The 26,552-nt window shown below is 42.9% G+C and overlaps 1 protein-coding gene across 1 annotated transcript in view; it reads left to right on the forward strand.

The window, feature by feature from the left end:
* The first annotated feature begins 14,030 nt into the window (after positions 1–14,030).
* LOC145354503 (ectonucleoside triphosphate diphosphohydrolase 4-like) overlaps positions 14,031–26,552 on the forward strand; it is an 84,070-nt gene continuing 71,548 nt past the window's right edge. The window contains exons 1-3 of the mRNA XM_080205927.1: positions 14,031–14,114; positions 18,389–18,561; positions 24,725–24,904. Coding sequence (XP_080062053.1) covers positions 18,536–18,561; positions 24,725–24,904 — 206 coding nt within the window. The 5' untranslated portion in view covers positions 14,031–14,114; positions 18,389–18,535. The remainder of the gene's footprint in view (positions 14,115–18,388; positions 18,562–24,724; positions 24,905–26,552) is intronic.

A 26,552-nucleotide genomic window follows, 5' to 3' on the forward strand; every position in this document is an offset into this window, starting at 1 on the left:
TGTCTGAATCAAAAAAGTGAAAGATTATATTAACATTATTAGATGGTCACAGTTCAACTGAGTGCATTTGGAACAGAAGAACCAAAAGGAGGCCATTCATCCCCTCATTGGGTGGCACAGTAGTTAGCACTGCTGTTTCACAGCACCAAGGACCCAGGTCAGATTCCCGGCTTGGGTCACTGTCTGTACAGTATGCACGTTCTCCCCATGTCTGTGTGGGTTTCCTCTGGGTGCTCCAGTTTCCCACCACAGTCCGAAAAACGTGCAGGTAAAGTACATTGGCCATATTGAATTCTCCCTCAGTATATCCGAATAGACACCTGAGTGTGGCAACTAGAGGATTTTCACAGTAATTTCATTGCAGTGTTAATGTAAGCCTACTTGTGACTAATAAATAAATGTTAAACCTGCTTTGCTGTCATTCAATTAGATCATGTCTAATCTGTATGTTAAGTCTATCTTGGTCTGTTACCTTTAACACTCTTGCTTAACAAGGACAATATACTGACATTTCTGACTGACACCCTACCACACTCAACTCTTCAAATGTTTCTTCAGAAGGAACTCTTCAAAATGTAGCTAATGAAAATACAACAAAAAACTTACTCCAACTTATAAATCAAAGGAAGGATTTAATAAAGAAACATAATTATTCCAAACTTGAAGCCTCACCCTGGACTACTCCAAGCTCTCCACAATTCTACATAGTTCCTTGTTTATAGTGAATCAGCTGGTCAGCTGACTATTACATCACTCTGTAATTGGTTCCATGGTTTACTGGGTCAGCTGACCCTTACATTTTGTTCCCATTGACCACATTACATCCAATACAAAGTTGTCACCGGTTATATTCTAAGATCAAAAGTCTCAACAAACTTTCAGGGGAGAGAATTCCAGATCTCACAACCTTTGCATGAAGCAATGTTTTCCAACATCATTCCTGAAGGACCTTTCATTTTATGGTTACCACCACTTTATCTGTGCTCCTGCCACCAGACAAAATAGTCTCTCTCCACTTTGCCAATTGAATTCTCTAATTACTCGCACAAAAGTCTTGTTGTGGATTGATAACCTAATACAGGAACAGGCCAATGAAATTAATGGAGCTACAATTGGAAAGTTTCTATAATAACCAGTCAATCTTGCTTACCAGTGCTGTGACTGGGTTAAACCTTTGTCCCATTTTGATTTTACCTTCCTAGAAACCAGGAATTGCAGGATCTATTGAGATTACTGTAAGTTATTTTGGACCCTAGCCCTGTTCTAGAGAAAGTGTTGGTGTTACTCTGTTTAAAGGCCTCCGTACACCATTAACCTGGAATCTTATAAAGGAAGAGACAGGTATGGCACAGACAGAAAATACCCAAGCAGGCAGAAAGGGGCTGTGCTGTAGGCAAGTGTTTCTCAAATGGGGATCTATGGATCCTGGGGATCCAAAGACACTTTCTAAGGTGCTGAGGATGGCACAACGGCATAGTGGTTAGCACTGCTGCCTCACAGCACCAGGGACTCAGGTTCAATTCCGTCTTGGGTCACTGTTTGTATCCGCATGGCTTTCCTCCAGGTGCTCTGGTTTCCTCCTGCAGTCCAAAGATATGCACGTTAGGTGCATTGGCCAAGCTAAATTCTCCTTCAGTGTACCCGAACAGGTGCTGGAGTATGGCGACTCGGAGATTTTCACAGTAGCTTCATTACAGTGTCAATGTAAGCCTATCTGTGACTAATAAAAACTTTAAAAATCTTTAACCTTTAAAAGTAACATGCATATGCTCACCTAGCACTGGGTTTTAAGCCACTAGTTTAAAACAAAATGGACAAGTTGGGCCAAAGGACCTGTTTCCATGTTGTAAACTCCTTTAACTCTATGACTCTAGTTGCTTTAATTAGGGGTGTTGAGACTGCATGTTTGCAATCTGCTTAAGTAAAAGGGCCATTGCATCCCTTCAGGGTCAGTAGATCTGTTGGTTCTTCATAATTATGACCAGGTTGATTTCTGGAGCAGCGAGGCATTGCTATCACAGTCTCCTCACCGCTGACGCCTCCGGTTAGCTTTCTCATGTGAAGTTCCATCATCTCAATTTTGGTAGTCCACTTTCTCCCAGCTGGACCCCACTCTACCAATAACCCTGAGATAGGTGCTGGTGGAATCGGGCTAATGAGACTGGAACAGTGGCCCAGCTCGGTGTCGTCAACTGTTGCAAAATCCCATCTGGTTCATGAATGTCCTTTCGGGAAGGAAATCTGCCACCCTAACCTGGTCTGACTGATACGTGACTCCAAACAGCAATGTGGTTGATTCTTAACTCTCCCCTTGAAAATGGCCTAACAAGCCACTAAGTTCATGGACAAATAGGAATGGGCACCAAATGTTGGCCTTCTCAGTGACCTCTTCCACATCCCATGAAAGAATAAATTAAAAAAATACATGACACAGGTAAAAGAGTAGCAGTGTAACAGTAGCTATTCAGTTCTGTATAAGTCTGTACTGCTTTTTTGGAAGTGCCACTTTCAGATGAGACATTATATCAGGATTCCATGTCCCATTCTATTTCAAATTTCAAACAGCAAGGGTATTCTCCCCAGGGTCCTGGTCAATCTTTAAATCTCGATCAACATCAGTATACAGATTATCTGGTCACTATCACATTGCTGCTTATGGGGAGCTTGCTGTCTGCGAATTGGCTGCAATGTTTCCTACATCACATCAATAACTACACTTCAAAAGTACATCATTGGCTGAAAAGTGCTTTTGGGTGTGAAAGGCTTTATATATAAGCATTCTTTCTGGTTATATTACAACTTGGTATGGCTCCTGCTTTGCCCAAGACCGCAAGGAACTATAAAGGGACGTGAACAAAGCCCAGTCCATCGTGCAAATCAGCCTCCTATCCATTAACTCTGTCTACTCTCCCCGCTGCCTCGGCAAAGCAGCCAGCATAATTAAGGACCTTACACACCCCGGACATTCTCTCTTCCACCTTCTTTCTTTAGGCAAAAGCTATAAAAGTCTGAGGTCATGTACCAACCAACTTAAGAACAGCTTCTTCCCTGCCGCCATCAGATTTTTGAATAGACTTACCTTGCATTAAGTTGATCTTTCTCTACACCCTAGCTATGACTATAACACCGCATTCTGCACTCTCTCCTTTCCTTCTCTACGAACGGTATGTTTTGTCTGTATAGCGCGCAAGACACAATGCTTTTCACTGTAAGTTAATACATGCAACACTAATAAATCAAATCAAATATGAATACAAGTTCTTTTTTGATTAAAATGAAGATTATCTTCATCCAGGGATTTCAGCCTCTTATTAAATAAAGCTTTCTGTTATTGGAGAAGATGAGATTCCCCTCCCTCCTCCTTGCTTTCAATGCAATACACTCATAGATATTGTCAACTTACGTCAATGTCCACACCCACACATGGATCACATTAAAACAGGGATTTTCTGTCCCAGGCCCTAATGGACCTTTTGGCATGGGAGCCCTGTCTGCAGTATCTCGCTCAAATTGGTGCATTGACATTTCCTGCCTGATTATCTGTCAGTATCATCTGGAGAGGAGCTGGAATGATCTGGCAAATGTGACAGGCTGAATCATTCCTCCAAAAATGGAAGAAGTTTGTCTGGAATATTGTCTTAGCCACAATGACCAGCTATTATCTAAACTGATCCAACCAGCATATTATATTATGCAGGCAGCAGAGTTTTTCACTTGTCCATTGCCCAATATCCCCCTCTCTATCCGCACCAGCCCATTTAAGCTCGATCTCTTCCCAAAAAGTGTGAAATTTAAAACTCATATCCTTGTGCAAAAAATTTCTCCCCATCTCCTCCATCATTACTGCCTCTCTCCCACTCATGGCTACTGATTTACACTTAGTGGAGCTTTGCACTCACCTTCATTTCTGCTCCCCCATGACGTCATGCCCCCCAGATCCTGGCCAGCCTCACCCCACAGCACGCAAGGGTGCACTTGTGGGTGGTTGGTGCCACAGTAGTTAGCACTGCTGCCTCCCAGCACCAGGGACCCAGGTCTGATTCCTGGCTTGGGTCACTATCTCTGCGGAGTCTGCATCTTCTCCCTGTATCTACAAGAGTTTTCTTTGCGTGGTCAGTTTCCTCTTACGGTCCGAAAGACACGTTGGTTTGTGTGTTGGCCATGCTAAATTCTCCCTCAGTATACCCAAACAGGCACTGGAGTATGGAGACGAATGGATTTTCACAGTAACTTCATTGCAATGTTAACGTAAGGCTACTTGTGACACTAATAAACTCTGGAAGACACAAATATACAAATTGATCACTGCTTTAGTGGTTTTTAACTTGTAGAAACATGTCGATATGAATAATTTCGCATTTGACCTCAGATGGTCAATATTGTCCTGGCTAACCCTTCCCACACACTCTCCTCCCACAGTCCCCCTCCTTCACACCCTTTCTCCCAACACCCCCATCTACTCACTGTCTCCCTCCACCCCTCACACTCTCCCATTCTCATGGACCTCGCTCGCCTGAGGTATTTGAGGCAGTTTCCTGCCTCACTCATTTTCCCCTCATGCTGGTAAAGTTTGATTTGGCGCCTTACACCTCGCTGGTGCTGGCTGGCCTGCCCTCAGCCCTGGTTGGGTCCAGTGGCCCCTCAGCTGAGCCCGACTGGCTGGCTCACCACCCCATGGTTTTCATGCAGCCCCAGCACCTCGCTGGCTGGTCTGCCCTCCTCAGCCCTGGCTGGGTCAAGTTAAACACAGTAAGAAGTCCCACAACACTAGGTTAAAGTCCAACAGATTTATTTGTTAGCATAAGCCACTAGCTTTCAGAGCATTTCTCCTTCATCAGGTAAGCGGGAGTTCTGTTCACAAACAGAGCATATAAAGACACAATTTATAAAATAATGGTTGGAATGCGAGTCTTTACAGGTAATCAAGTCTTAAAAGTACAGACAATGTGAGTGGAGAGAGGGTTAAGCATAGGTTAAAGAGATATGTATTGTCTCCAGACAGGACAGTCCATGAGATTTTGCAAGCCCAGGCAAGTCATAGAGGTTACAGACAGTGTGACAGGAACCCAAGATCCCGATTGAAGCCTTCTTCATGTGTGCGGAACTTGGCTATCGGTCTCTGCTCAGCGACTCTGCGTTGTCATGTGTTGTGAAGGCAGCCTTGGAGAACGCTTACCCAAAGTCAGAGGCTGAATGTCCATGACCACTGAAGTGTTCCCCAACAGGAAAAAAACATTCTTGCCTGGTGATTGTCGAGCAGTGAACATTCAACTGTTGTTGTAGCATCTGCATGGTCTTCCCAATGTGCCATGTCTCGCGACATCATCTCCTGCAGCATATCAGGTCGACAACGTTGGCCAAGTTGCAAGTGTATGTCCTGTGTACCTGGTGGATGATGTTCTCACGTGAGATGATGGCATCCACGTCAATGATCCGGCACATCTTGCAGAGGTTGCTGTGATGGGGTTGGGTGGTGTTGTGGTCACAATTCTCCCCAGGGTGAACTTTATAAACGCCCAGGGTGTTTATAAAGTTCTGTGTAATTTTAACCTTTAATAACATTGGACATTCATATGACAGAAGAAAACTGTAAATGGAATTTGAAAGCGTAAATTAAATATTTTTATGTTAATATTGTTAATTTTGTTGTGCTGGTGAAATGAGTGTGTCGCTCAGCCACTGAAACTGGTGACAGTGGAAATAGGTGACCTGTGTGTACTGGCTGGAAGAATGGAAGTCTAGAACAGCTATGAGCAGAAAATCAACTGTTTGCGAGAGGAAAAATGTATCAAGAGAAACTCAATTAGAGTTCCTTTCTCATTTGCATTCAAAGCCATCAAGGTTTAAAATTGCATATAGAACCATAGAATTCCTATAGTGCAGAAGGAAGCCATTTGGACCATCGAGTCTCACACTAACCTACAAATCTTGGGACATTAAGGGGCAATTTGGCACAGCCAGTCAACCTAACCTGCACATCTTTGGAATGTGGAAAGAAACCGGAATACCCAGAGGAAACCCATGCAAACATGGGGAGAACATACAGGCTCCACACAGCCACTCAAGACAGGAATGCAACCTGGGTCCCTGGCGCCGTGAGGCAGCAGTGCCACTGTGTAGCAAGATTGTTTTATTCTTCTCCAGTCCCCTTGCAATAAAGACCAATGTGCCATTTGCCTTCCTAACTTGTTGCTCTTGCATACTAACTTTCTGCATTCCTTGAACAAGCATAGCCAAGTGTATCTGAGCATGAACACTAACAAATTTCACACCTTTTAAAAAAATATTCTATTTTTCTATTCTTATGACCAAAGTGAATACCTTCAGATTTCCTACATTATACTGCATCTGCTACCTCATTACTCACAGGCTTTATAAGCTCCATGTATGTAGGAGCTGTTCCCTTTAATATATGCAAAGAATGTCATTCTCTATCTTAAAATAATAAAGTTTCCCTATTCTTTCTCATTTGAACAGGGTTTATTAATCCTGAATATATATGGAGCGTCTTCCATTCCCTATTTCTCTCTTTTAATACATAGGGCTTGCTCTTCTGTAAGAAATGCAAGCTGCTATATACACATATTCACTGTAAACATACAAAGTCAGAAACTGACTATAAAACACATGGGTTTTGATACTGACTATAACACACAGGGTATGGTAGCTTGTATCATTTACAGAGAGGTAGCTGTTCACTAGAACAATTGTAGATATCCTGCTTTTCCCTATAATGTGCACAGATTCTGCTGTTCTCTATCATATAACCATTTTGGCCTGGATTATGTCTCCGTCTGCATCAGAACAGAGGGGGTTAGGGGTGGGGCTTAAAAATGGTATATGGGACCCAATTCTTGTCACATGGGATTTCTCTGGGTCTGGAATACTGGTGCAGGTAGCAGGACCACACTCAGCAATCCCAGACGGGGGTGGTTTGTGGTGAAGGGAGGGAGTGCTGGTCATATTTTCACGCAGTCACGCATGTTTTGGTATGAGATGTGGTTCACAGCACCTCAGGGGAGCTAGGAAACACAGGGGAATCCTAGTCTCATTGGGGAACCAAAAGAAAAACAGCCACTTGCTCCTGGAATCTATTCACTGACAAGTTTTGAGAAACAAAAGCAAATTGTTCTTTTCGTTTTAACAGTTAGATGCTTTATCATAAATTAGATGACTATCAGGCTGTCCATCACATTGACCACCATAATGTTGTGTTTACATGCATTTCTCCCAATGGATAAAGTGCTATAATTCATTCAAAACTGAGAAAAATGTAGTGGAAAATTACTGTCATCTTTTTGACACTCCAGGAATCATTAGCTTTGAAAACAATGGCCCTGATGTTGAATGTTAAAAAAATCTTGACAAGTAATTTGCTTTGAAATGGAAATTAAATAGTAAATAGCCTGAAAAAAGACCACATTGTATTTAGGTTTCAATGGGCTCCAGTGTTGACATTTCCCAAGATTTGTTCTGATATCTGGAGCTTATGAATGCTCAGCTGAGTTTCAAAAGGTCAACAGGGGAATTATGGTTGCATTTTGATGGGCAATTATGAGATATTGAAGGGTTCTCTGTCTTTGATGTTGTGTAAATGGATAAGTTTTTTTGTAACAGATTGACTACTTGTGAGGACTGATATTTTTGGCTGGATTTTATAGGTGTGATTTTCATGAAATGTATTTGAATATGACATACTCTGTTAAATTGACAGATATTTACTTTTTTAATGTCCATTTCAAATAGATCCTGAGGTCTGCCAATTACTGGAGAATAAATGAGGGGCATATTTCAAGGCCCTAGAGGGGACATGTTGGGTGGGCAGGAATGAGTATTTCAGGTCCTGACATTCATCATTAAAACTGGACTGATTCAAACAGAGGTTGGAATTCCAATCAGCTGGCCTGGCCATCCGTCTGCCTCCTGAGAACAAAAAAAAGCAGGCAGGAACTTTTGTAAAGGACTGGGTTGGCCAGGAAGTTTCCTGGACCCACCTTCATGCCTCCTCCATCAAATTCCGGCCATCTGTATCATTTCCTATTACAAGCAGAGATCTAATGCTCTTTGTTAAATAGAGAAGGGCCACTATTGTCTAAAATACACTCAATAGTCTGCTATAAATATTATGCATGATACCCACTGGAACAACCACAGAAGTCTACTACATATTAGATACAAGATATTAGATTACATACTACATACAAGTTTACATGTATCTTAATTTTTAAATTTTTGTCACTTTATTTCACTGGTTTGTGAAAATCTACAGGACAACGCAATGGAGCAGACTGAATTCAAAATGTAAATTAATGAACTTGAAAGTAAGAATAAGAAACAATAGTAAATTTTATATATATTGGTGAGCAGAGAAACCGTGATATGCTGAAACACATGCAAGTTGGCAATATAATTAGATAAAGGCATTTTAAAAAATCCCAGATTTTTAACTGTGGGACAGAAAACAAAAATGAGGTGCAAATGTTGAGTGTGCAAGGCCTCAGGATGTGGTTGAAATTGCGTGTGCAGGTTTGAGCTACTGAAGGGATGAAAAAGTTCTCTATAAATTATTTTTAATGCCCTTTGGGGAAGGAAATCTGCCATCCTTATTTGGTCTGGCTCACACGTGACTCCAGAACCACAGCAATGTGGCTGACTCCTAGGTACTCTCTCAAACAGCTGAGCAAGACACTCATTTTAAGGGGAAGTGAATGTTGGTTTTGACATTGAAGCCTAGATCCCATAAGAGAACAAATTTTTGAAAAATTCTTCAGGTATACATGCCAGCGGCGAGAGGCTGATATTTATTGCCCAGCCCAATTGAGATACTCACTAAATCACCTTATGGAGCCAACCTTTGGTATTATATACAAAGGAACTGCCATACAGAGTGCTCCTTTCCGTTCATGATAATTACATAAGTACGGCTATTCTCATAACATACACAAGGGGCTGCTATTCACTCTCAAACCTTGAGAATTTGCAAATCACTATAATAAATATAGCGGCTGCTATTCACCAGTGAATACAGAGGTCACCTTATTTCCTGTTACACTGACGAGGCATGGTTCCTCATCGCTAACTGCACTCTAAACTCATGCATGAAGGTTCATTAGATTAATTCCTGGAATAAGAGGATTATTCTGCTGGGAGAGATTGAGAACACTAAGCTTATATTTTGTGGAATTTAGAAAAGTGAAAGGTGAACTCATTGGAACATATAAATGTCTTAAGGAGCACACCAGACAAGATGCTGGGAGGATATTTCCCCGAGCAGAAGAGGCTAAAACTAGCGACCTCAGCTGGCCATTTAGGATCTAAGATGAAAAAAAGTTGCATTTCAATAGGTTCTTTCATGACTACCATGTGTCAAAAGCACTTTACAACTAATTAAGTACTTTTTAAGCGTAGTCATTTCTGTAATTTAGGAACACAGCAGTTCGAAGATGTGCAGGTTAGGCGGATTGACCATGATAAATTGCCCCTTAGTGTCCCAACTTGTATAGGTTAGATGGATTAGCAAGGTAAGTGTGTAGAGTTACAGGGATAGGGCAAAGGAGAGGGCCTGGGTAAGATACTCTAACAGAGAGTTGGCGCAAGCTGAATGAACCAAATGACTTTTCTGCACTGTAGGGATTTACTCTATGAATTTACACACAACAATTGCCTACAATGTGACAATTACAAGATTATTTGTTTTAGGAACATTGATTTGATTTATTATTGTTACATGTATTGGGATACAATGAAAAGTATTGCCTCTTGTGCATTATACAGTCAAAGCAAAACTTTCATACAGTACAGAGGGGAGAGGAAAGCAGAGGGTGCAGAATAGAGTGTGACAGTCATTGCTAGAATGTAGAGAAAGATTAACTTAATATATGGTTGGTCCATTAAATAGGACATTATTAGAGAGATTGAAAGAGTTGGAGCACAGTTTTGAGAGCATAGAATGAGTGTAAAAGTTAGAATTAGAGAGTACACTGGGGACAGATTGCAAGAAGTCAGCCTGCTCCAGCGCCATCCCACTGATTGTATGACAGACCTGCATAGCCCCAAAATAGTATTATGGGACATTTTGAACTCACCTGAGAAGGCAAACATCTCATTTGAAAGAAGGCAGCTCTGACAGTGGAGCATTTTCTTCATGTTACACTGGAGTGCCAGCCTTGCTTTTTGCGCTCAAGTCTTGGATTGGAACTTCAATCCACCATCTTCTGACTCAGAGACAAGCATGTTACTAAGCTAACAAAGAATTATGGAGCTTTGGAATTCTTGACCCCATAGAGCTGTAGGAGCTGATTTATTAGATATAATCAAGTCAAAGATTGATAGATTATAGAGAAGTTGGGAATCAAAGGATATGGGGATAGTGAAAGAAGAGGTAGCAGGTTACCTATGATCCTGTTGAATGGCAGAGCAGGTTCAAAGGGCCAAATAGTTTATACCTGCTCCTGTTTATTATGTTCTTATGAAAAGTAGCATCTTAGGCAGCGTATCTAAAGGTAGCTACCTTCTGAAGGCCTGTACTTTTCACTCATTTTGGACACTAATAGAACTCAAGTCCTTTTGCTCACTAACATCTTAAGTGCACCTTTTAATTTTAATGAAAAGAAATTTGAAAATTGAACTGATGGAACTTTTTCTCAAAATTTTCTATTAATTTTTATTCAAGTGAATGCATGTTTAAAGTCTTGAATCTCAGTTGAGTTAATGGCATCTATATCAACATTTATTGTGCCTAATGATTAGGTGTGTTAGGACAGTCAAAGGGAAAATAAATTTTCACACTGGCTTTTCCGGCAAGATTTGAAAGGAGCACAAAAGAGGCCATTCAGCTCATCATGACTGTACCAGCTCTTTAAAACATCTATCCAATAAGTCTCACTGTCCTGTTACCCTCCAACCCTCAGTCTTACGGAGTTCTTGTTAACATGTACAGTAGATATCCAACTTCATTTTGAAAGTTGTTATTGAATCGACTTCCACAATCGTTTCAAGCACCGCATTCTTGATCATGGACATTTTGTTTTACATCATCTTTTTGGTTTGTTTACTAATTACCTTTCCATCTTTGGTCCCTGGTTACCTATGCTCCACCAGTGGAAATAAATTCTTATTTAATATGTACAAAATAGGATCAGAAAACCCGTCAAACTTGATTCACCATTCAATAAGATCACGGCCAATCTCAGAATGCCAACAGTGAAGAAAGAGGCCATTCGGCTTGGAGAATTCACCTATTCTCCAAGCATTTTACCCAGGCCCACCCCATCACCTTGTCTATCCCTGTAGTCCCATGCATGTCCCTGCTATACTCCCTAACACTTAACAAGGGACAATTAATATAGGGGCAATTTAATATGGCCAATCCACCTAACTGTCCACCTTTGTGACTGTAGGAGGATACCAGAGAACCTGGAAGATATCCATGCTGACATGGGGAGAACTTGCAAAATCCACACAGACAGTGACCCAAGGCTGGAATTGAACCCGAGTTCCCAGAGCTGTGAGATAGCAGTACTAACCACTGTGCCACTGTGCTACCCTATGTTTGTATTGAATTCCACATTCCTCACCTACCTCTGATAGATTCTTATTAGTCAAGGTTATCTACCTCTGCCTCAAAAATATTCAGTGATGCTGCTCCACTTCTGAGGCAAAGGTTTCCAAAGTCACACAACCCTCAGAGAAAAAATTTCTCTTCATCTCAGTCCTAAAAGGACAACTCGTAAACTGAGCTCATCAACAAGAGAAAACACTGGCTGGGATTCACTGGCCGTGTGTTTCTTGTGGTGGGAGTCTGCTGCTTGGCAGTGGCAAGATCTTCTGGGTACTCCATCAATGGGACTGGAGGTTCCCACCAATGTAGAATTCCAACCATCATTTCTGCATCCACCCTGACAAGACCATTCAGGATCTTATAGACTTCAATCAAATCACTCCTCACCCTTCTAAACTCCAGTGGAAAGAAACCCAGCCTGTCCAACCAATCATCGTAAAACAACCTGCTGATTCCAGATGTCAAAACTGTTCATAATTTTGAACACTTTATTCAAACACCTCCATTCAATTCCCTCTTAAACATCTTTGCTCTAAGGAGAACAATTCCAGACTCTCTACATTCTCACCATATTGCAGAGGTGGATTAATAGGGTAAATATATGGGGTTACAGGGATAGGGCCTGGGTAAGGTGCTCTGTTGGTGGGTTGATGCAGATGCAATGGGCTGAATGATATCTTCCTGCACTGTAGAGATTCAGTGATTCTATGATTCAGCTCTGGAATTCCCTCCCTAAATTTCATTACCCTTTCTCCTCTCAGATACATTTTAAAACCTGGCAACACAGTGGTTATTGCCTCATAGCTCCAGGGACCCAGGTTTGATTGCCAGCTTGGATGACTGTCTGTGCAGAATCTGCATGTTCTTCCTGTGTCTGTGTACCACATTCTACTGATGTTGAAAGGCTCACAATGGAAACATGGGTTAAATCGGATGTATTAATAACCTGATTTAAATTAATACATTTAGAGCAATCAAGACTCAAAATGCTTACTGGAAGCCTCAGTCTATGAAGGGTATGATCCACTGGTAACTTCTGGCAATGTGGAGAGTGAAGGCTGGTAATTCATGATGTGGAGATGCTGGTGTTGAACTGGGATAGGCATAGTAAGAAGTTGCACAACACCAGGTTAAAGTCCAACAGGTTTATTTGGAATCACGAGCTTTCGAGCACTGCTCCTTCATCAGGTGAGTGGAGAGGTAGGTTTCATAAACACGACATATATAGGCAAGACATGATTGCAAGATAATTACAAATTGGAATGTGAAGAATAGTTGAAAGCAAGTTTTTGCAGGTATTCAAGTCTTTACAGGTACAGATGTGCATGGAGAGATGGATAATCACATATTAAAGAGGTATGAATTGTCTCAAGTCAGGACAGTTCACAGGGTTTTGCAAACCTAGGCAGTATGGTGGGAGTGACAAGTAGTGTGACATGAACCCAAGATTCCAGCTGAGACCATCCTCATGCATGTGGAACTTGGTTATGAGTTTCCGCTCGGCGATTCTGCGTTGTCTTATGCCTTGGAGAATGCTTACCCTAAGACTGGAGGCTGAATGCCTTTGACCACTGAAGGGTTCCCTGACTGGAAGGAAACACTCCTGCCTGGTGATTGTTGCATGGTGTCCATTCATCCGTTGTCGTAGCGTCTGCATGGTCTTGCCAATGTACCACGCCTTGGGACATCCTTTGCTGCAGTGTATGACAATGTTCACTGAGTCACAAGAGTATGCACCGTAGATCTAGTAGGTGGTGTTCTCATATGTGATGGTGGTATCCATGTCAATGATCTGGCACGTCTTGCAGAGGTTGCTGTGGCAGGGTTGTATAGTGTTGGTGTCGCTGTTCTCCTGAAGGCTGGGTAGTTTGCTGCAGACAATGGTCTGTTTGATGTTGTGCAGTTGTTTGAAGGCAAGTAGTGGGGATGTGGGGTGGCCTTGACAAGACGTTCATTGCCATCATTGACACATTGAAGGCTCCGGAGAAGATGTTGTAGCTTCTCCACTCCGGGGAAGTACTGGATGATGAAGGGTACTCTGTCCACCGTGTCCTGTGTTTGTCTCGTGAGGGCGTTGGTGGCGGTTTTTCACTGTGGCACGTTGGAACTGTCAATCGGTGAGTCAAGCATCTTCGAAGCCCTCAACATGTCCTTCAGTGCTTGGGTGCCTTAATGTTTTGGGACATTGCGCTGTGTTAAAGGCGCCACATCAATGCAATGAGTGAATCAACGGTTCCAATGTCATGGGGCGGTTTGTAAAACCAAAAAAACTATCAACAACTCGCACTCACCAAGACCGTGAGCAGGTCTTCACTGTGAGGTTTCACTGACAGAACCAGGACATCCCTCAGCCCTGCCTCTGAACTACAACAACCCATAGCAACCCCGCTGCCGGAAGGCGGATCTCCCGGGCGGTGCGCGACACTTTACGACAGGAGCTGGCGCTGTCACCCTGGTTACGTGGCTGCCGTTTTCCGGTGCCCTGGTAACGGGAGGGAGGCGATGACGTCCGCGGCGGCTCGGGACCGCTGTGCGGTCCGACTGACCCTGCCCGGTGAGTGACGTTTGAGAGTCAGGGGGCAGAAGGTCATGGGGAGAGGCCAAGTCAGAGGAGAGAGGGTCAATGGAGGAAGGGTTATGCCGAGGAGGAAGTGGGGGTAGGAGTGAGCTCTGGAGATAGGAGCCTTTGAGGAGGGGGTCACAGGGAATGGTCAAAGGGGGAGAGAACAGGGGACACGGGGAATGGTCACGTTAGAGAGAGTCATGGGGAGAAAGTCAGTGGGGAAAAGAGAGACATGGGGGAGGGTTCAAAGATCAGAGGGAGAGAGGCAAGGAGTGAGGGCCAGTGGAAGGAGAGAGGTCTGGAGTAGGGGAATCATTGAGGAGGGGTCGTGAGGAATGGTCAAGTCAGAGGGAGAGGGAGTCATGGGGAAAAGGACTGGGGGGGCAGGAGTGCAGCCCAGGGCGAGGGTTATTCAGGGGACTGATGATATTCAGTTAGAGGGATGATCGGTGGAGGAAGAGGATCAATGATGGGTGATCACTGGGGGAAGGATTGAGGGTCATGGGGAGAAAATCAATGGGGGAGATGGTCACTGGGGTGGGGAAATCACAGGGGAGAAGGAGAGAGGGTGAGTGTGGTAGGTGGAGGGATGATCAGTGGCAAAGGGCTAGAGGGTCACTGAGAGGGTGATGGTCAGGGAAGGAGATGGTCATGGGGGAGGCAGTTGGGAATGATGGCAGGGTGGGAAGTGAGCGTGAGATAATCACGGGCTATGAGGTGATGGGGAAAAATATCGAGAGGTGAAGGGCAAGGAAAAATTGGATGGAAGCATAGAAGTAATTTACTGTGAATGCTGGAACCTGAAACAAAAACAGAAAATGCTGGAAAATTTCCAGACATGCTGAAATTTTTCAGCATTTTCTGTGTTTGTGTTGGAAGATTGGATGGGTTGAGTTGACGGAAGGGCTAGTATTGAAGAGCAGAATTGAGTCTGGAAACAATGGAAGGGGAGAATGCTGAGATGAGGAACGAATAGCAGGGCAAGGAATGATGCAGTCCAGGTTGGAGAGCAGCTCGGCATAATTATTTTTCACTTGAATATTGCTGGTGAGAGAGACGTGTGGTGAAGTTTTTTGAGTTGCACTCATCAGGATAAATGCAAGAATGTCAAATTTCAAACAAAGAATTTATACTGAAGGAAAATATTCTTCCTGATGAATGCAGGATGAAAAGCTTCAGCAACACGTCTGACTTTTCAGTAATATTTAAATTCGTTTTCACTTGTGTCCAAACAATTCAGTGCTTCCAAGATATATTTAAATGTAAGGAATAATATTGCATTGAGAGGTTGTCAAACCTGGTTTGAGGGCGGCACTGTAGCACAGTGATTAGCACCGCTGTTTCACAGCACCAGGGACTCAGGTTCGATTCCCAGCTTGGGTCACTGTCTGTGTGGATTCTGCATGGCCTCCCCATGTCTGCACGCCTCCGGCTGCTCCAGTTTCCTCCCACATTCTGAAAGATGTGCTTGTTAGGTGCATTGACCCGAACAGACTTTGACAACTAGGGGAATTTCACTAACTTCATTGCAGTGTTAATGTAAGCCTTACTTGTGACTAATAAATAAACTTAAAAAAAAAACACTGGTTTTGAATCAGGGCTGTTAGCTTCTGTATCACTTTAATCCCAGTTTCCCATTTCAGAATGTGTAGCAGTCATGTTCATGATGTGGTTCATGGTTGAGATTTGATTAGGACAGTGTAAAAGAAAGCCCATCTATTGATCATGCACTGTATGCTAGCTTTTATCTCCGTATGAGAAATGCTGACTACAGTTCAATAAGCTTGCGGTGATCACGTCACAGTGCATCAACTGCAAGGGCCTGAAATGGATTTTGGCATCTGCCCTTGCATTGACTACCCGAGTGAAAGAAACCTAACGAGAACTTCTGGGGTGCAGTGGTTTAATCACCTTAAGTGAACAGGGCAAGATCTTTTGGCTCCATCAGGGTCTGGTGCAGAGGCAGACAAAGTCCAAAAATAACGACACTGTTCCGATTTCCCAGCATTGTGTGCAGATTCGGCACTGTCTTGATAAGTAGTCTGTCAGGCTTGTTAAGAGCCTTATTAGTGGCAGATAAAGGAGATCGGTCATGATTTTTAAGTTGGCCTCCAATTTCCCAATGCAATAGGATGGAGATGGGATGGTAGTTCTACTGCCTGGACATGGGAACTCTGCAGTAGGCTGAATTGCCAGCACTTCAGAAAGGCTGACAAGCCCTTTCTTTTTAACATTTATTTATTAGTCATAAGTAAGGCTTACATTAACATTGCAGTGAAGTTACTGTGAAATTCCCCTAGTCGCCATATTCCAGCGCCTGTTTGGGTCAATGCACCTAACCAGCGCGTCTTTCAGAATGTGGGAAGAAACCAGAGCATCCGAAGGAAATCCATGCAAACACGGGGAGAACATGCAAACTCTACGCAGTGACCCAAGCTGGGAATTGAACTCAGGTCCCAGGTCCTGTGAGGCAGCTTTGCTATCCACTGGGCCTTGAGTGTGGGTGCAACTGAAAGCCATTATGTGGAGGTACGTTTGAGTCCCAGTGGAGGCGGCTTTTTACTTACCACAGCACTTGAGGCTTGTAATGGGCATTCTACAATGGAAGTTCTTCCATTTCACAGCACCAACATCCTTTATACTGCGTAGAATTACATAGAACATACTATTTACTGTTTAAAATAATGGGTCTTCCATTAAAGGCAGGGATAAAGAGATTTTTTTTCAGAGGTTAGTCAGTCCTTAGAACTCTTCTCAAAAGCAGTATATATAGATATATTGTATATCTGCCTTAAATATTTTTAAGGCAGAGGTAGATAAATAAATTCTTAATTTAAAAAAAGGATGAAAGATTGTGGTGGGATAGAGGGGAATGTGGAGTTGAGGTTACAATTAGGTCAGCCAATGATCTTATCGAGTAGCAGAGCAGGTTTAATGGGTTCAGTGGCCTACTCCTGCTCCTAGTGGCACAAAAGCAAGTCATTGGCCCATTGAGTCCATATTGCTGTTTATGCTTCACTTGAGCCTTCTCCATCTTTGCTCATCTAAATCTTCCATCCTAACCATCAATATTTCTTTCTCATCCATATGCTTCTCTAATTTCCTCTTTAATGCATCTAGACTATTTTCTTCAATCACTCTCAGTGGTAGCGGGTTCCACATTTTCTTTGGGTAAAAATGTTTCCTTTGGATTTTGCCAATGACCATCCTTTATTGATTGCCCCTAGCAATACTCTTTCCCATATTATTCTCTTTGTATACACTCTGTCAAAGCCCTTCATAATTTTAGACCTCTATTCAATTACTGCTCAGCACTTTTTCAAGAGAGAAGCAACCCAATCTGCCAACACGTTCCTGATATTTATAGCCAAGCATTTCTGATATCATCCTTGTAAATCTTGATTTTTGATTTGATTATTGTCACCTGTCACTATACAGTGAAAAGTATTGTTTCTTGCACGCTATACAGACAAAGCATACCATACATACAGAAAGAAAAAAAAGAGTGGGTAGATTGTATTCTTATGGTCATAGCTAGGGTGTAGAGAAAGATCAACTTAATGCAAGGTAGGTCCATTCAAAAGTCTGATGGCAGCAAGGAAGAAGTTGTTCTTGAGTCAGTTGGTATGTGACCTCCAACTTTTGTATCTTTTTCCCAGTGGAAGACAGTATGTCCAGGGTGCATGGGGTCCTTGATTATGAAAGGCAGCCTTCTCCAGTGCACCTTCTCCAGTGCTTTTACATCCTTTTTATAATATGGTGATGAGGACTACTCACAGTCTAAGTCTGAACTAACCAAACTTCGATATAGGTTTAGCTTATCTTCCCTTTGTTTTAATTCGATTCCTTTAGAACTAAAACCAGTTTTGCTTAATTTACTTTTCTATTGCCTTGCTAACTTGTGGCACACCTTTTAGTGATTGATGTATTGGTACTGAGTATAACATTCATACACCAGGTTGAAGATAGAAATTCTGAAATGTCTAACTCACTAAAAGGGTTGATGTAGCTGAGTTATTGCGATGGTGCGAGAAGTGCCGCAGCTCAGCTACCATATGCTTACAGAAAATGGCTTCGTGATGGATCAGTCTTAAAGCCTGCATCGGTCATGCAGAATCACAGGTAGGAAATAATAAATGGGGAGGTCGTGTGAATCTGTTCAGTGCTTAGATCTTTATTGATGTGTTTTACTGCTGATTACTTGCTCTGTCTACCTAACTTTCCCTCAGTCTCTGTCTATCTCCCTCTCTCAATGTGTTTTTTAGTTGACCTTTGAGCCGTGCATAGCAAAAGGAGGCAGGTCTGATCCACGCTATCAGCAGCGTGCACCTATCAACTCAAGATGTCGAGGTGACGTTCAGCAGCAAGAAGCTTAATATAGAAGCTGTGTTGTCAAGGTCCTTTCCTCCTACATGCTGTGCCTTTACCATATGGCTAGGTAAGTTATGCAATTCCTTCATAAATCTCACATAAATGCAGTCTCAAAATATTTAGCATTTTCTTCATGATTTAACAAGTTGGGTTTGATAACTAAAGATTGAAAGGATTTTTTTTTAAAAGTTTATTTGTTAGTGCCACAAGTCGGCTTACATTAACACTGCAATGAAGTTATTGTGAAAATCCCCTAGTTGCCACACTCTGGCGCCTGTTCTGGTACATTGAGGGAGAATTTAGCACAGCCAGTGCACCTCAGCAGTACGTCTTTTGTACTGTGGGAGGAAACCGGGACACCCAGAGGAAACCCACGCAGAAACAAGAAGAATGTGCAAACTCCATACAGATAAGCCAAGAATCGAACATGGGCCCTTGGTGTTGTGAGGCAGCTGTGCTAATCACTATGCCACCATGCCATCCTCTGCCCCTTCTCCTCAGTTTAAGGAGCTTATTTTATTTGATGGCCTTATGCAGGTCTGGAAATGATGAAACTGTTCATTTTTGAAGGGGTAATGATCTGTAATTGAAGGTGCCAATGCAGGATAAGTAATCTCATTGGAACTTTGATTATCTAACATTTATGAAAAGTGAGGTTCAGGAACATCTCAAAAGATGATGAAAAGGGATAGAAAGTTTAAACTGTCACAAGTACAATGGACAAAACAGCGTAACAATAACTATGACAGCTTACCAATAGGTACAACTCAATGGCCAGCTCACAGCAGTGGAGCCTGTCTATTGCAGTCTACTATGGGCCAAAGTGACTGTTGGTATCTCTTTGCAGGATGCTAACAAATCCAATTATTTTAAATTAATTTGGGCCATGAGACTAAGTTTTGTTTTACTCTATGTGGTTTTTTTTAAAAATAAGGATTTAAATTTCCCATGCTCGCAGGAAGTTCCATGGGATAATAGGGCGGCAGCCTGCCAACTACAATTGCCTGCTTATTTTAGCACCGTTGAGAACTCGCAATACAATGCAGGGCTTTTCAGCACACAACTACAGTGCCAATCAAAGTATCTTGCTCTGATCTTATAAAGAAAGATAACATAGAATCCCTACAGTGCAGAAGGAGGCCATTCAGCCCATCGCGCGTGCACTGACAACAGTCCACACCGGCCCTATCCCCGTAACTCCACGTATTAACATTGTTAATCCCCTGACACTAAAGGACAATTCAGCGTGGCCAATCAACCTAATCCACACATTTTTGGACTGTGGGAGGAAACCAGAGCAGCCAAAGGAAACCAACGCAGACATGGAGAGAATGTGCAAACTCCACACAGACTCGAGGCTGGAATTGAACCTGGGTCTCTGACGCAGTGCTAACTACTGTGCCACTGTGCTGCCCATTGTCTTATCTTGGCAAAGTGGGCACATTATGCATCAATTGAACGTTAACTGGCAGTAGGCAGGACTTCTATCTATCATAAGAACATAAGAAATAGGAGCAGGAGTAGGCCATCTAGCCCCTCGAGCCTGCTCCGCTATTCAATAAGATCATGGCTGATCTGATAGTGGGTTCAGTTCCACTTAACCGCCCGCTCCCCATAACCCTTAATTCCCTTATTGGTTAAAAATCTATCTATCTGTGACTTAAATACATTTAAAGAGGTAGCCTCTACTGCTTCATTGGGCAGAGAATTCCGGAGATTCATAGAACACATAGAACACTACAGCACAAACAGGCCCTTCGGCCCACGATTCACTACCCTGTGAGAGAAGTTCATCCTCAACTCTGTTCTAAATTGACTCCTCCGTGTTTGAGGCTATGCCCCCTAGTTCTTGTTTCCATTGTAAGTGGAAATAACCTTGCTGCTTCTACCCTGTCTAGCCCCTTCATTATCTTGTATGCCTTTATAAGATCTCCCCTTAACCTTCTAAACTCCAATGAATACAGGCCCAGTCTACTCAATCTCTCCTCATAATCCAAACCCCTCATCTCCGGAATCAACCTGGTGAACCTTCTGTGTACCCCCTTCAAAGCTAATATATCCTTTCTTAAATAAGGGTACCAAAATTGTACACAGTATCTAGGTGCAGCCTCACCAGTACCTTGTACAGTTGCAGCTCGACCTCCCTGCTTTTATATTCCATCCCTCTGGCGATAAAGGCCAACATTTCATTTGCCTTCTTGATTACCTGCAGCACTTGCAGACTGAGTTTTTGCGATTCATGCACAAGGACCCCCAGGTTCCTCTGCACAGTAGCATGTTGTAATTTTTCACCGTTTAAATAATAGTCCATTTTACTATTATTCCTCCCAAAGTGGATAACCTCACACTTAAAAACGTTATACTCCATCATAGAGCCGATAGCTCTCCAATCCTCTCCAAGTACAGAGCTGCAGTGGCCACAACAGGTACTGCCTCTGCTTGGAACTAAGTCCCCAGACTAGCTTTGGGGTGAGGGATGGACTCCAATCGCCTCTCACTGTGGAGGCATGGTGGCACAGTGGCTAGCACTGCTGCCTCTCAGCATCAGGAAAAGTTTGGGAAGCACGACCTTCCTCAGTTTGATACAGTTAATTGGCTTTCTAAGCTTCTTCAGAGCTCAGTTCAGAGCCAACCATTTAGGTAAACAAATGTGCCAACCATATTTTGGTCAACACGATCCCAAGACAATGATTATTTCAACTTTTTTTGGTGGTGTTGTCTTTAGACCTTTTCTTAGCACATTTTTACACCCACACTATTTTGGGGAATAGTAGGGTAAGTGGTGAAAGGATTCTCAAGCTGACTAACAGCCCATTGAACTGCGAATGGACACTTCCTCCTACAGAAAGTACAGAAAACATCCTGCACTTAACTTTTACAATGAATAAAAATCCCCCTGCTGTAGTTCTACTTTACTTTGTCCCTTAAGTGGATACTTCATTTGTTCAAAGCTCTCCTCAGCTCCCTTTTCCAGTGAGAAAGCTTTGATTTTCCAAAATTGGCTTTCAAGGTGAGGGATGAATTTGAGTCTCTCTCGCCAAAGCTTGGTAAATCATTTAACTTTACTTAAACTCTCACTAGCTTAGCTTCTTTAATCTGAGAATCCTGTCTGGTGAACATTAAAGAACTGCTGCCTCAATCTTGCTCGCTCTTACGTTCTTTCACACTGACCCTGTCTTTGAGATTCACTGATATTTTGAGGAAAACCTGCAGCCTAATCTGGCCATGGCTTGTCATGGACTCTTCCCCCTCTATGGAACTGTGAATCCCATAGGTCTTGTATCCCTTGCATGGGGAGGCGATGGCCTAGTGGTATTATTACTCGAGTATTAATTCAGAAACTTAGCTAATGTCCTGGGGACTTGGGTTCAAATCCCACCACGGCAGATATTTGAATTCAATAAAAAATATCTGGAATTAAGAATCTACTGATGACCGTGAAACCATTGTCGATTGTTGGAAAAACCCGCCTGGTTCACTAACGCCCTTTAGGGGAGAGAATCCTTTCCTGGTCTGGCCTACATGTGACTACAGACCTATAGCAATGTGGTTGACCCTCAACTGCCCTCTGGCAATAAATGCTGGTCAGCCAGCGTCCATGTCCCATGAATGAATAAAAAAAGGTAGAAATTCCCCCCCCCCCCACCTGACCCTTAACTTAATGGAATACCCTGTTTGAGGTATAACCAATTACAGAGCCTGACAATCCTAACATGTTCCAGGGAGCTGGAAACTAACAGTTTATCCATTATCAGCACAGCTGCTCAGGTTATTGCTACAGATGTGAATATCTTGTCCCTTTGGGCCATTAAAACAACCCAGTCCTCTTTAATCTTTAACAACCAAGTCACCCTGGCTTGTTGCCAGCAGAATTCAGGGAAGATGACAGGACCTCTTCATTGCTTCATGTTACCTCAAATTAAAGGCAGTGCCAAAACAAATCGATCTAATAAACTTTGTATTTGAAACAGAAGCCTGGATAACTGAAATTCTGAATAAACTGCCAACGTAAAATGCAATGAATGAAAAGTTAAAGGACGAGAATATTGCTGGTGATCTGTCCTTTACTTTCAAGATCTGGAGTTCCTCTTTCTGCTCATATTGCTCTTTTCCCCCTTATTCTGACTTGACACGCAATGCATCCTTCAGCAGCCTGGCTGTAGAAACTATCTACTGGCCTTGGCCACTGCTGCTGTTGTGCCTGTGTTTTGCAGAGGTGTAAGCATAACTCATTGCTGAGAATGAATGTTTGGCACGGCATGTCAGAACAAATACTAAGTGGTTTGATCTAAAGCTGCGAAGAATAATAGAAGGTCCCAGCTGGGCCCCTTGTTAGAATTGGAATGCAGCCAAAGGGAGATAATGGCCAATGAGGAGAAGAAGAGTCAAAGGCAAACTCTTGAAGGAGGTGTCTAACCGTGGGTAAAAATGGCCAAGCACAGTGGAATTTCCCTGCAAGATAATCTGGCAAAACATCAGGCTGGCAATCTAATAGTACTGCCAACTTCACTCAACCCCAACCAGCTGGGTTCTAGGGATGATATTCCTACTTCCTCTGCAGCACATGTTGTTGTTATCCATAGGATGTTAACTGCTTCAGAATCTTGAGACTCTGTTGCATGCTGTAAACTGTGAAACATACATTGAGCTGATATGCTTGCAAGCAACCATGAGTGCCTTCAGTAAACAAATATGATAACATTATGTAATATTCAATATTAAGAATGTACTCAGGAAAATTTGTTATGAGAGGTGACAGCCATGGGCCCCGTAGAAATCACAAAAAGCCTACAGTGCAGAAGGAAACCATTCAGCCCATCGAGTCTGCATCAACAACAATCCCACCCAGGCTCAATCCCCACAACCCCACACAATTACCCCACTAATCCCTCTAATCCACACATCCCTGGGGCAATTTTGCATGGCCAATCAACCTAATCTGCACGTCTTTGAACTGTGGGAACAAACTGGAACACCGGGAGGAAACCCGTACAGACACAGGGAGAACGTGCAGACTCTGCAGAGAAAGTGACCCCGAGCCAAGAATCGAACCGGGGTCCCTGACGCTATGAGGCAGCAGCGCTAAACGCTATGCCTCCCCAGTGAGTGCCGTGTTTTGGTTCATGGTACATTCTGAATCAGAAAGCCATGAGTTCAAGATTAATTCCAGATTAACTGGCCTGGCCCTTCAGTGCAGTACAACTGTTGGCGATACAGTCTTTCAATGAGACTTTAAACTGAAACCGTCTCAGGAAATGTTAAGGATGCTATGGCACTACTTCAAAGAAAAGCAGGTGAGTTTCATGGGGTCAGATTTTATGTGACCTACCCACCCTTAGCTAAAATGTCAGGGATGCAGAACCCACCCATAATCCCAGTGGCTGCGCTGCAGCTATTTAATGCTGAGACAGCTGATGGCTTTAAGGCAATACTAATGGTCCTTCCTCAGGAGACAACCCCGCTTTAGAAAGCTACTGGAAAACCTTAATCCTTGCTGTTCCAGTAGCAATTACTGGGGCTGCAGGCGGTACCTAATGCTGAGGAACCTGGATTTACAGGTAGATGTGTGGTTGGGGGTCACAATGAGGCAGCTGAGCAGTGATGTGGGGGGCGGGGGCCACGAGAACATGGGGGAGAGTTGCTGGGGAGGTAATGACCATGTATGGGGACCCTCAGATGGGCCAACCCCAGTGAAAGACACCCCTCCTTGCCCAACTCCAGTCTGTGCAGCTAAAGCTGCTAGGCTTCTGGTTTGGTATATGCCTCCCCTTCTGCCAAAGGTAAAGTACAGGATGAGGCCCTTGGGTGGCCAATGATTGGCCACTTCAGGGCTTCAGTGGGCCCAAAAGTGGCTTGCTGCCCAATATCTCCCCTTCGCACCTGTAAAATTTCAGACAGGCTGGGGATGGTTGGGTAGGAGATGGAAAGCCTCCGTGCCCTGCGGTCTGCAAGCTTGTCAGCGGAGCACCAAAAAATCTAGCCCCCAGTGTCCTGACCAATATTTATCCCTCGACTAATATCTAAAACAGACAATCCGGTTATTTATTTCATTGCTACGCACAAGTTGGTTGCCTGGCTTCTTGCGTTACCATTTCAAAAGTATTTAGTTGGTCACAAAGTCTTGAGATTGTGAGAAGTGCCATCTAAACGCAAGTCTTTTATTTTTCATTATGTGATGACAGGCAGTAATTACTATAGGATTAAGATGTTGCCTTTGAATTTTCTTTCAGAGTTTGGTTTTCCTGTTTGTTTCCTGCATCTTGGCACTTCAGCCTGCCCCCCTTAAACACCACAGCCCGGCAGAAAGTGGTGTTTGCTGGTGTCCTCTTCACATTCTGTCTACTGTTCTTCCTCATTTTTATGGAATATCGGCATTGGAGGCCAGCATTCAGGGACAAAGAGCTGGAAAAGTAAGTCAAATCTATAGTAAGGCTGCAAATTACTATTGACTATAGCAGGCAAATTTGTTTGACACCCCCCTGTCCGTTTTTATTTAGCGGAGGCTTTAATCTATTTGTGAATGGTTCTGTTAAAATAATGAACAATGAAATGTTGCATACGTGTGCTCAAATCCTGTGCCCGCTTATTGCCAATAACACCTCGTGGTGTGTAGAATGCTTTGAGTTTATTTGCCTGCCCCAGGAGTCAGTATTTGTAAAGGTTGGGATTGTTGTACATGAGGTTGCACAGTCTAGGGTGTTATAATCCAGGACAGAAACTCCAATGTATTTTTTGAAGTCAGCCCAGACCATAAAATTCGCACTTTAAATTTGGCTAAGGTAAGCATGAGATGTTTTACTGCAGGTATGATTCGAATGACCCACTAGGGAGTTTTTATCAAAAAAAGTTTAATTAAGAATACAGTTAACACACAGAAAATTAGCAATAACTTCTACCAATTACAAACAAAAAAAAAATCCATGCTATTGTATAAACCTTAACAACTAAATGCACTGTTCCAATACAACAAACCTTATAAATATACACCTGCCACAGGTTTCACATAGAAAAATAAGAATGCTCATGTGGCTTTGCCACTGCTGGCCTCCAGCTCTTGGCTAGCAACCCACTTAAAGTAAAGTTTACACACCAGGAAGGCAAAAAAAACAGCAGATTTTTTAATAACAGAGAGAGACACACATATATTGCCTTAAGCCAGGACTCCACACACCTTCTAACTAAAAAACAGCCAAAACTGAAAGTATAGAACACTTGAGAGGAAAAAAAACTGTCCCACCTGAGTCACAGTCATTCTTCCTTTGTAAGTGCATTAGGCCCAGATTACAAATAAACAAAAGCCCGTTTAAACTGTTGAAGCAGCAATAAAAGGACATTGAATCAGGCAGCTGGCACCTGCTTATAACTGCAGAGATAATTAAAACATACATTTCTTAAAGGCACAGTAGTTCCACAAGGGAAAATAAGAAGCAGCAGCCAAGATTAATGATCCAGTCATTAGAAATAAGGCACTTGAATTGTATCAGTAGTGCTGGTGTCACCAGTAATAACTATGACAATGAAAGTGGTGTTTCTCCTTTGTCTTCTGATGGATTCTCAACTGTACGAGATGGTTTGATCACTTTAAAGAGCATTTTGGACTGTATGATATGGAGTTGTTGGGGGAGGCTGCTTCAGCCGACCATGCAGCTGAGTTTTCCAAGGTGCTGCAGGAATACACGGGGAGAGAGGCTACCCAGGCAGAGCAGATCTTCAATGCAAACAAAATTGGTCTGTTCTGGAAGAAAATGCCAAATAGGCCTGACATCTGAAAAGAAGAAAGAATGGCTCTTGGTTTTTAAGCTGCAAAGGAGAGGCTAACACTTCCACTATGTGCCAGTGTGGCTAGATTTAAATGTGAACCAGTGTAAATAGTGAGTGATTGCAGAGCTCTGAGATGCAGAAGGATCCAGGTGTCCCAGTGCATGAATGACGAAAGGTTAGCGTGCAGGTGCAGCAAGTAACTAGCAAAGCTAATAGAATGTTATTGTTTATTGTAAAGGAAATTTAACACAAGAATAGGGAAATTATATTTCAATTATACAGGGCATTGGTGAGATT

The sequence above is a fragment of the Carcharhinus amblyrhynchos genome, chromosome 17 (genome assembly GCF_965287045.1).
Source record: "Carcharhinus amblyrhynchos chromosome 17, sCarAmb.v2.hapA, whole genome shotgun sequence".
Lineage (NCBI taxonomy): Eukaryota > Metazoa > Chordata > Chondrichthyes > Carcharhiniformes > Carcharhinidae > Carcharhinus > Carcharhinus amblyrhynchos.